Raw genomic sequence first — 12,355 nt, 5'->3', positions numbered from 1 at the left:
AAAATGAAGGAGTGCCTGGTCTTAAGTTGAAGGCGTACTTCATACAAGTGTTCTTTGGTAAGTAAATGACAAAACACGATTTATAAAGTTAAATTGTGTTTCTTTTTAAGCATCACTTGCATAATTGAAGAGCTTTTATATAATAAAAGGTCACTTGCTTTTGACTCGGCGTATGTATCAACATTTTGGTGATTTGGAGTCAGTGTTATCTTAATACTAAGGAACCATATTTACATACCGGACCATAGGGCGCTAACTCCTACGTTTGATATAATAACATGAATTAAGAATCAACTGAGTGGCATAACTGTTTCAAGATAGATTGAGCAGTTTATTATTGATGTTCTAGAGTTGTACTTAAAAAAATAAACTCTTAAGAAAATTTATGATTTTCCAGATAAAAAATCAAGACATTAAGAGCAACCAATGTCCAAATTCAGAAAAATAAACTTAAAAAACTGAAACTGTAAATTTTCAGATTTAAAAATGGGAATAGTGTCTTGTAGTAGTGTAAGAAAAAAAATGACAGGATTTTTTTAGAACATTGTTGGTTTTAGCAAGTAAAAGTTTAATCTTTGACAGACAACGCGACCTAAATAACTAAAAATAGGCATTGGTTGTTCCCGCTTTAAGTCTCAATTTAATATTCCATAGTAATTATTATTTTCGAGCTTACAGCTCTGATAAAAACCCAAATAACCATGGTAAGGGGAACAACAGAATACTGAGCGCCATTTTAAAAACTTTCGCCTTTTGAAAGTTTAATATGCGCCTTGAATATTAAATTACACTGCAAGACCTGCATTCGACGTTACGTTCCCTTTTTTCATATATTAAAAATTAAAAAAATCGAAAAACTTTTGTTTTCTTATAAAATAATAAATAAATAGAATCATTTATTTTCATCATACACAAAATACTAAGGAAACGAGAAGAAATTGATAGGGAAAAGTAAATTAGTTGAATAACAGTAAATATAGTTTAAACTATTTGTCCATTCTCCTCTTCTTAGTGGAGTATTTTGCTAGTGTAAAGTATAGTCATCTGCCTTTTGGTGTTTATGAAAAACCCCCCATTTATGTAAAAACATAGTCTGAGGGGATCTAGTGACTTACATGAAATTCAACGCTTGGATTCTAGGGTCTAAGATTTTTAATGGCAGCATTTGCAAAAATCATTAAATTTACCTAATAGCGAACTCCTTGAGAAAATAAGGATGAAAAGAGTAGAGAAAAAAAAATAATGATAGTAATTTTATTTTTCGTTATCCTATCATACCAACACTATAAAAGTAGAGTTTATTTAAACATTTACATTTTCCAGAATCTTACGTATTAAAGGTTTACACATATATAAGAATTTCGTACTTTCGGAAAAGGAGGTAACTCCTCTGTCCCATCTCGAGTATTCTCCAGTTGTTGGTGAGCGAAAGACAGCGAGGTATACGTAAAATGGAAAGATCGATGAAAGGGTGGGATTATTACAAAGGTTCTCTTTGAACCGAGGTCATACATGGTGAAGGATCAGAATGGAAAAACTCAACCCACTTGTGAGGCTACACCATCCCTAAATCGTACCCTCTTCCGCCAACATATGCTTTTTTTCCAAGAAAACGAAAGACCAACATAGCACTCCCACTGAGAGGTTTTTCTTAAATGTTGCCTGAGAGACAGTCAACTCTGATCGGTCAAGCTCTGCCGGCAACACTACCCCCTAGTGTTATTGTGCTCACTTGATGAATCCACCTAGTGTAGCCACCAAAAATACTTGATGAGTACTTAGGAAAGGGTATAGAACTGTCGAGGTAGAACTGTATATAATTAGTCCTGGCACCAATTTAAGAGATGAGATACTCTATATCAGAAGGCATTAACAAATGTTTATTAAGGTAAGCTACATAGGAGGTGAATTGACAAGTTTTACGGATATTCGTCGTAAAGCCTGGCAGAATGGAAACTCCATTGCGATAAGGTATACGCTTACGATCTTGTTGACAGTGGTAAGTCCTAATGATATTCGCTTTAGGTTCTTGCAGGAATGGATACTCTCTCTGTAATTTGCTTACATTTGAGAAAGCAGTCAGTTCTTCAGATGTTCGCCGTTGATCCTGACGAAAAGACAGAGGGTGCAGGAAGGAGAAGAGATCTAGAGAAAGCTGAGTGGAATAATAACACAATCCAATTCTTCCAAAATTATCTATAGAATCCACTAATGCATATTATTGCTCAAATTCTTCTAAGGAGGTGTGCCCGTGAGACGGCTCAACCTTTTTTTTTGTTGTTATTTTTTTCGACCCCTCGAAAACAGAAAAACAAAACATGAAACTAATAAACTGCATTACGTATTTGTTACATAAATCAGATTAGATACAACCTTTTTCTACCGTCAGTACTTGAAGGTATACAGTGAAATACTTAGCTGAGGTTTGATAAGTCCATTCTGTGTGAATTCTACTAAAATATTTGAAGGTGAGGGATTGACAAAATAAATGTTTTTTTCTTACCCCCAATTTTATTTATTTTACAAACACATACAATATATACACTTATCTTAACCTAAGATTATATATACACATATTTACATTTAATATCTTTTATTGCCGAATGGGATTTTAAGAGTGGTAACCGCTAAAGGCGGTTTGTACATGAGTGGCATGCTGGCCAGGAGTTCACAAAGAATGGGGATGGACCATTCCGGCTGGTAGTGGAGAAGGTGTGGATAACTTCAGGCTACAGAGCCAGAAGTCCTTCCCTCGGCGAGGACGTCGACCAAGGGGATCGTGCTTTGCCACCTCCCAGGTCTCGGTGGAGGGGCGATCTCTCGGAATAGGGGATTGCCACAGGCTTTCAGCCCATCGAAGAATTTGATATGCCTACGACCTATGAATTCCGGCACAGAAGGGAGTTGGAGGTCCTCATTGATTACTCTATTCCTGGGCCGCTGGAGTGTGGTTCCTGTGACTATTCGCCGAAGGAGGGAATTCTGGAAGCTCTGCAGTTTGGCTAAAGTGGTCTTGTAGAGGTGTCGCATGAGTGGTGCACCATAGAGCAGAGTCGGGCGTATGCTGGCCTTGTAGATCTTCAGCTTGAGTCGGAGTAAGATCTGCTGTGAAGTGAGCAAGTGATAGAGCCTATACGATTTCTATCGAGCTAGCTTAAGTCTCCCCCTGACATGACTGGAGAAGGTGAGATGTCTGTCGAGAGTCACGAACTCTAAAATAGTTCTTCGGTAACCAGCAAATCGTAGCCTATACAGTGCTGAAGAAAAAGTACAACCTCTATGATAGGCGTGGATTAAGAGGCAAGGTGCCTTGCTAAGAAGGTATACTTATTCGTGTAAAATTTTTGATTGGATAAAGAAAACAGCTTACCTCCAAACAATGTCTCTTCTTATGGGACCACTATCAGTTTCTTCTTGGCAAAATTTGCTGCCCTCACAGCAGTTTGTTTCAAAGGATACGACAGTACAAGTTTACCCACGCTAGACAGTAATTAATTTCATACCTGTAGCTTTATCAGAGATTACTTTGATAATAGTCATCATGGAACGTACTAACACACGATAGAAACGTTGAAGGGTATTGATAGAAATAATGAATTTTCAAATTCTATTACCTTACTCGAAACGTAGAGAAGCAAGATAGGGTTGAATTGTGGTTTAACTGTTCGCTATCAACATGATGTTCCTAAACTTCGCATCGATAATGTTGTAGGAAACTTGCGAAAAATTGACTATGCCAATTCCAACAAAAAATAGTGAAACTTTTCTTCGCTTCTAAGAATTCATTACTCTTAGAAATCAGGTAGCGGTTAAGTCTTCATTATTTGACAAAATAAGATTACGAACTTATTATAATTCACTCTCCTTGAATTTGAAACACATTTCTCTGCCAAAACTTACGGCTTACGATCGTGTTTGTATACGAATTATGATTGACATAACAACGCTTCTTAACAGTAATACTAATTATTCATTTATAATGTGGAGAAAGTAAAACCCAATAAACAAAAAATAACAGTATGTATCGATGAATCGTAAATGAATCTGAAAATGATATTTCGTTAACTATAAAAACGGATGTTTATGATGTCAACCAACATAGTAGTGGGGTTATAAAACGATTGTAACATCATAACTTTTCGAAATAATTGTAACAAATTCTGTTATTGAATTTATTTTTGTAATAGAACACATGTAGAAGATAAGACACCATAAAACCAAAAATTTAATTTTTTTTTTTCTGGGTTAGATCAAAAGTGTAATTTAAAAATGTTTAAAGTCCTCTACATATGCACTTTTACCGGTTTCCCTCTCATGAAGCTGGATATCGGTTAATTTTTATTCTGTAAGTAAAAGTATACAATATGAATACTTTGCTATAATTGTATTGGGCTGGTGCACTTAAACTTCACTTAATGTCCAAAAAGTTAACCTAATTACATAGTTTAGATTTAAAATATAAAACACAAATATTTAAATTATGTCATTTCTGATTTGTAGAGATACTAATTAATACTTTTCTATAAATTGATCAGATTGTGATTGTTCATTTAACAGAAAATAACAAATTAATAAGACCTGACAAAAATAATTAAAGTACAAGTCAGTAAAAAAAAGTTAGACGTTGACTTGCAACGGTTGGATTCTCGCTACTGATAGATAATTTTTATTTCATGGAGGATAGACGGTATAAATCTTGGTTAACACTCTCTGACAGTTGGTAATCTGGATCCCCTCTTCCCTGCTTGTGTTAAACTAGTGGTCCAAACTATTAAAGATGCAAATAATGAAGATAAGGAGGAGATTTCCGTTAACGAAAAAAAAAACATTTGGATAGGAATATAAAATACGACAAATAGGACGTCCTTCCATTGTCAGAAAAAAAAATTGGTAGCTACTTTTAGGTCCATATTGAATTTAGTATTAGTTCATCCAGCACTAGGATAAGATTATTTTTTTTTAATATAAAATGTTAAGGTAGGATTTACTTAGTCTGGTTAGTATAAATGAAGAGCTAAAAAAACAGCTTTACAATGGATTCTAACGAAGAATCAAATCTTTTAACAGGTTTTGTAATATCTTTTCCACAGATTTTTTTAGGTATTTTTCAAATATCATTATATTCTGTTTCTCTTTTAGTATAATATATGTATCCTCAGTTCTCTGCTTCTTATTTTTAATAAGATATACTAAATATATTTTTTTCATCTGCATTAAGAACTTTTATATTATTTATTACAATTATTTCAAGATAAGTCTCTTACAAATGGTAGGTAATCCCACTGACAATAAAACCCAACAAATACCTCCTTAAATTCTTCAGTGATTACTAACTCAGTTACATTTAAAGGAAGGTCAGTCCATTCCTTGCAGTTAAGAAAAAAATAAATGGTTACTTTACCAATTCACAAAAACAAAATCCAAATTTTTAGATCCATTCCTTAGTGTTTTTTTAGTTAAAAAAACATTTTTATAAATGTTTGTTCCATCAATTTTGCAAATAGTGGTCGCCTGATTTCAGTTTTACAATATCTTTTAGAGTTTTTTCACATGTAGTTATTGAAATTGCTCAGCATTGGGTCCTACTAGACCTTGGATTTTTTTTCCAGCACATTTATGACCAACAAATAAAAGCCATTTTTACTTATTTTGTTTGTTTTGTTTTTTTCATGTACTAAATATGCAAATATGTTACCAAACTTATCAAATGAAAATTGATTAAATTCAATTTTCACCTGATAATCTCTTAAAAAAAGGAATTATTTGCTCCTTTTTGTACTTAAAAACATATGTGTACACTTACTTCATATACAATATTAGTGGTGAATGGCTGACCCTTATAAAATTATATCCAATAAAAAATTATTTTTTTCTGACTTAAGCTCTATATCTCTGTTAGAGAGCCAGAAAAAAATTTGGAACTTCAAAATATAAAATGTCTTTATGGTATCCAACTCTATTGGGTATAAATTTTAACTTTTATATTCAACTCCAAGTAGGTATAGAAAACAAAGTTTGTTTACAAGAAATGCTAAGTTTACAGCTGCAATCACTGTTAGTAGCCTAGAAATAAATTTGAAAATTCAGCTCATAAAAAATTTTCATGAGACCAAACTCCATTTTTAATTTCAACTACTAGATTAAACTCTAAGTAGATTCACCTTCGACTCAAATATTGGTTGATATATTGATTCCCCACATCCTGTATGGAATGTCCTTAACTTTATCACAAAAGTTTTGTTTAATTTATTCTTTTATAATTATTATTATCTGTGATGATACGACCATCATAACAATATTTATGCTAAAACCAATTGAATTTGTGAAGATACTACTTTCAAATTTCTAATTCAGTGCTAAACTATTCAAATATAAAAATACCCTACTCTTATCCAGAATATGTAAATAAGGTATTTTTCTCAGTCAAACAGCCAGTGCTGTATAACTTAAAAGGGATTAACCCAGATGTGTTCACAAAGTTAAGGAAGGTATTGTTAGTATTTATTGCATTAAAAACCTTCAAGCGTTATTGTAAGGGGAAAAACGAGCATTTGAAACTTAACCAACTATACCTAGTGAATAAGGCCATTCTACATTTTGATCAGGCTAAATCGGTGGTCTCAATTGAAGAATTGCAGTTCAATAAGCCAGAAACTAGGAATAACCAGAAACCATATGTGGCCCACCGAGACAGTATATGAACAATCCACAGCCCACCCCACTCCTTACTTGAGACAAAGGGAGGTCTCCCTTGGAACATTTTATATATTAAGGCACTTTAATAATGTGTTAAAGTTAAACCATAATTTAACCAGTTAATTTTTTCAGTTAACGCTAAAAAATTAGTAAAGGTAACAAAGCAGTTTTAACATATTTCCTAAAATATGTGGTGTCAAACTCTTTCCGCACTCCTCAGAGTTCTTAAGGCCCATCTCTGGGTCCTGGACCACTAATTTAAATCTTGATGATAAAATCTTTGAAACCTAATATTTTATAAGTTTTTTTTTTCTTAGATAAAATAGGATGTCAATCAATATCTATAATTAGTATTTAAATTATTACTATTATTATTACTTTTTTTTTTTTTGTGGATGAGGAAGAGATCAATGTTGATCCAGGAGCTATTATAAATCTTAAATGTTTAATGAGGCTATCCTTTTGGTGGAGCAATGACCAATCCTTATACAAAATGCATCGTCCCGGGATGGCCATTGAACAGCTTTTTCATCAACCCTAAAATACTTTAAATTTAGTTCAGAATTTTAATAATTAAAAAATAACGCTAACTCAAATTTATTTTCTATAATTTTGTGTGTCTGATTGAAACTTTTATTATAAAATGAATCAATAAAAAAATACCATATATTTTTAAAAATTAAAGCTTTTAATTTAGGTTCTTAAACAAAAATTGTTGACTTTATAATAATAGTTAGTGTATTTGGCCATGAATTGATTTTATGAAAAGTTTATGTATTTGATCGTTAGTTTAACGCTAGTGACTTGATACCTTGTTTGTTTATTTACTTTAACTACCTTGAGAACCTCTGTTATGGTAGAAATGACATACTATCCTACAAGCCAATAATAAATTTTTTATAAATTCTATTGCAGTTTTAGATTACAAAATAATTTATATTATCTTTATACTATAGTCTCAGATTTTCAAGTGGTCCTACGCTTAGGGTGGCGTGATAAATAAATCCTAATTTATCTTAATAACTACTTTTTATAGAAATAGTGCAAATAAGTACTTAAATTTAATCAGATTCAAACTTCAACTATCTCAAGAAGATTATAACAGATATAAACCTAATTGAAGAACTAGCACCAAGATTGCGACAAGCCACAATGTTGGAGAACATGAATATTTTTTGTAAAATGCAATTAGTTCATTTACAAAGCTATTTATTGTATTAGTCTGTCTAAGTTTCGGTATATTTACATTTAATACTATAGGATAGGAATAAAAAGTATAAAACATTAAATATGAATTGTAGAATTTTCTAAATGTTAGAAACTACTCGGCTGAAAAATTCATATAATCTGTTATTTATTTTTGCCTTGAGCCCTTCAACTTTTGAAATTTCACATAACTATTTATATAACATCTATTGTAATTTTAACAATGGCAGCTTGATTTTTTAGGTTAATATATCCTATGTATTACAAAAATTAACAGCACTCATTTACTAAAATTTTTTTCTTCCTCTAGTATTATTCTACAAATGGGACATGGAAAACACCATATTTTTTGTACAGCCAAATCAAGGTCAACAAATAAAGGAGGATTAAAGCAGCTAATGGATGACCTTGAAGAAGAATTACGTCCTCTACAAATTTATACTTCAAACTATTTTAGGATGCGTGATGGTCATGATGTAGAAGAGCTATATGGATCAACCAATCAAAGTCTTGATGACCAGTTGCCGAGTACTTGTGGATTGGATATTATAAGAAATGATATTAAACAATGGAAAAAAGAGAATAAGAGCCCATTTGAATATGACTTTGAAGAAAGTAGTTATATAGAGGAAAAAGATAATTATTTAGAAACTTCTGAAACAAATGAAGATGATATAACTTACAAAACCTGTCAAACTATAGATGAATATGAAGATTTGGAGACTGCTGAAACAGAATATATTGAGATGAATGATAGGTTAACTACAACCAAAAAATTGAGGCCCAAAACTAAAATAGAAAAAATTGACGAGGAGATTAAAATCTATGAGGAAGCAGCAGCCTTTCGTAAAAGGCTTCAGGAGATAAAACTGAAACAAACTTCTGTAAAGAACTTGGAGAAAATGGCCAAAAACACACTTAGAAGGGTTGCCAAAATCAGAGTTCTGGCCAGGTATAAACTCAGAAAACTGGATCAAGCCAAAAATGCTTATTTAAAGAAGTTAAAATCTCTATTGAAAAAAATTAAGGGAGGATTTTATTAAAGATCAAAAAATATGTTTATATTTTTTTTGAAATATTTTTCCATAGTTTTAAACTAATATAAGCCTCATCATAATCATTTCTCATACTGATCAATAGCTCATGCAGAGTGAGATGTGTTGCTGTATAGCATGTAATGAAACCCAGCACTATTGCAAACCAGACCTCTTTTACTTTATGAATCTAAGCAGTATGGCAGAATGGAAAGATGCCTAGATTTAAAAACCTTTAACTTGGTTTTATTGAATACTTTTGTTAAACAAGTTTCTATTTACAACATAGAACATTTTTAAAGCTGTAGTCATGTTCCCTTTTATTTAATTATCGATGGTACCTTTTTCATCCAAATATTTAAAACTTTAAAACCATTCAATGGGTTTGTGTCCTTCATTCTAATTGTTCTTTTTTCTCCACAAGCCATTTCATCTATTTTCATTATCTTTGTTTTATTAGGATTTATTCTCATATTAATTTTTTCTAATTCTGCCTGGAGAATTCAAATATTACTGTATAAGCCTATGTCATTATTGGTGATGGCTATTATATATCATCGATGAGCCCACCAAAGAGTAGTTAACTAGTCTTATTTTGATCTTATATGGTAACTTCTCATTGTAACCTTGGTCTGAGCAATAGTAGAATCTGAAACCTGAGTAAATAGAAGGGGACTGAGGCAGCTTCCCTGTATTATCCATATTTTGGTTCTAAATGATTTAGAATAACAATTTGCTGTCTTTATTGTATTTAAAGTGTTCCTGAACACAATTGTAGTTGTCAGAGTTCTTAGTTAGTCTTTGTCTGTCAGGGCCTAGTAGATGCCCCAATGTTTAATTATTTCAAATGCTGGTGTGAGGTCCATGAAGCATTCACTCATTTGTTTCTCTTTTCTATTTCTTTTCAGTGATCTGTCTCAAATTGAAGATTAGGCCTTGCATGATTCTGTTTTATTTAAAATCATGTTAGTCTCCATGAAGTTTTGGCTCCACATTTTTTCTCTTCTACTAGATCTTTTACTCATGATACTTAAAACACATATGCTCCTAAATTTATGACAGCCCTGTTTATCCTTTTTTTGAATAAAAGGATTAATGTGACAACTTCTCAGTCTCTTGGTATCTTCTTCTTCTTTCATATAAGATTTAGAAAGTCAAGTAGCATATCTCTTCTCCTATCTTCTCCCATACTTTAACTTTTCTAGGGTTATTCCATGGTGTCTTATCCTTCCCAAGCTTCATTTTCACTATCACATCGTCTAGATCATTTCCAGAGATGTAGTTGCCTTCTTATCATTTATAGTACTGGTTTCCTCTCAGTGAGCGAACATCTTCTTGTATTAACTCCGATTTCTTCTTGTTTTTTGATAACAGACCACTCTTCATCTTTGATAAATTTTATTACTGAAGGCTTTTCATTTCTCATGTTTTTTAGCTTCAGATTTCATATATTTAATATTAATTGGCTTAATTAAACACAATTTAGTTGCTAATAGTTCTTTTTTTATTAAATGTATTATCTATTTTCAAATTCTATTTTATTCTCTCTATAATTAAAGGTAAAGAGGTTAGTAAAAAACAAATTTCAATTTCAGAAGAAGGTGGGAAACTTCCAAATCTCAAACCCAAGAAAAATTATTTTAAAATCTCTTTTATATAGCTTGTAAAATCATTAAAATTCCACAATTATTTTCCTATTTCTTAATTCATAAAATCAAGACTCAAAAATGAATGTAGTAAATATAGGTAAGATAATGAGTAAACTAGTAATAGAGGTAATTATACAAATACATAGATGTATGTAAATAAAAATGAGTTTGGTATGGATCAACAAAAATGTTAGAGCAAGAGGAAAAAAGTAATCAGAAAAAGGAAAAAACATGTATTATTATCAACATATAGAGAATACTCTAAAAATAATTTCAATATGAACATTAACACCATTGAAATATATATAATTCACACAAACCATAAGGGTTAGTGACTAAAGAATTTTACACCTTTAAACATAAACAAATGACGTATAGATATTAAATACATTAAATGCGATTACAGATATTTTTAAAGTGGGAACGTAAATAAAACTAAGGAAGGTAAGAAACATTCTGTTGTGGAATTTAGGGAGGAGTTTTACAAATAAAGACAATGAGAGTGTGTTCACTAATGGATGCCACAACAGACTGTTCTAGAACAAAGCAGCATGCCTGTTGCTTTGTTCTCAGCAGTATCATAGTTACACCATCAACCGTTTTATTTACAAACCAAAATAATAAAACCTATTTTTTATAACACATTCTTACAGAACCAAAGCCTGTTGGTTGGGCCAATCTCACAGAAACTATCTCAAGTAACAATTACAGTTTTTATAAAGGGGGGATAGGAATAATTTTAGTTCATTCTTTGTTTAAAATAAAAAAAATTTAGAATGTGTCATAATGAAAACTTGAAGGATATGTGTTGAACGATTTTGGCAACACATGATTTATAAGATTAGTAACAGATGATAAATTTGTGAAAAATGTGTGTAGGGGAGGAGAAAGATCATCATAACATATTATTTTTTTCTTTCTTTTATTGATATAGCAAAGTTATACAAAAAATAAAGTGCAAACAAGCTGGTGAGAATGAAAGTGGCACAAGTTACCTTTCATTAATTAGGAAACATTGAATTTTGTAAATCTTCTTAAATGTTATGTACACATTTTATATAAATAAGGTATGTACACAGTTTGCACTAAAGTAATGTGTGTATAAAATAATTATATCAATACAGCATATATACTGACTATTCGATTTCTTGTAATATATAAAAAGTGATTAACACAATTTTCATTGTCACTGGCTCATATCGAACTTTTTAAGAACATATGGAAAATACCTTAGTCAAGATCTGAGTCTAATTTTAAATAAAGCGCCTAAAAAGTAAACCAATTATGTTTTAATTGGTATTATGGTATATAATGGTATTAAATTATGTTTTAACATTCTTCATCAATCTTACTAAACCATAATGTTAAAAATAATGAACTAATAAAATTCAAGTCATATACAATTTTAAATCAATAGTCAAGTCATTTAAAAAATAAATAAATATTCATTAATAGTATATACTTTAACAAACAACAGACTATGAACCAATAGTAAACAATGTACCATAACAGCAATTCTTAATAGTAAACAATAATTCAGTGGACCATTTAAGGTAGTGGTTTCCAACCTTTTCATACCTCTGTCCTTTTTAATGAAAATATTGTTATGCTGCCCCAATTTTATCACAATATAATTTGACTTTTGAAATGTCAAGATTCTATGGTCCATTTAAGTGAGAAATGCTTCCATAGACTATTGAGCTAGTAATTAATAACAAATTTCTCCTACTAGACAGGTGATCTTAAAATAAGGAAACTTGTCAAAGTTAT

The 12,355-nt window shown here is 31.2% G+C and overlaps 1 protein-coding gene across 1 annotated transcript; it reads left to right on the top strand.

Moving 5' to 3' along the window:
• Nucleotides 1–4,091: 4,091 nt before the first annotated feature.
• Nucleotides 4,092–8,966, top strand: LOC106692622 (uncharacterized). Its single transcript, XM_014438673.2, has 2 exons — nt 4,092–4,345; nt 8,213–8,966. Exons 1-2 carry the CDS (start codon nt 4,290–4,292, stop codon nt 8,943–8,945), a joined length of 789 nt encoding a protein of 262 aa, XP_014294159.1. The 5' UTR covers nt 4,092–4,289; the 3' UTR covers nt 8,946–8,966.
• The last annotated feature ends 3,389 nt before the right edge of the window (nt 8,967–12,355 follow it).

The sequence above is a fragment of the Halyomorpha halys genome, unplaced genomic scaffold (assembly GCF_000696795.3).
Source record: "Halyomorpha halys isolate HHAL.00 unplaced genomic scaffold, Hhal_1.1 Scaffold64.1, whole genome shotgun sequence".
Taxonomy (NCBI): Eukaryota; Metazoa; Arthropoda; class Insecta; order Hemiptera; family Pentatomidae; genus Halyomorpha; species Halyomorpha halys.
The sequence above is the reverse complement of the archived record's forward strand: the minus strand, read 5'-3'. Positions and strand labels throughout refer to the sequence as shown.

What these genes read in the sequence shown, in the direction of transcription:
- LOC106692622 (XM_014438673.2), top strand. Translation starts at nt 4,290, where the DNA reads ATGCACTTTTACCGGTTTCCCTCTCATGAAGCTGGATATCGGTTAATT. An exon ending in TATCGGTTAATTTTTATTCT is followed by an intron (nt 4,346 to 8,212) that starts GTAAGTAAAAGT and finishes TTCTTCCTCTAG; the next exon opens with TATTATTCTACAAATGGGAC.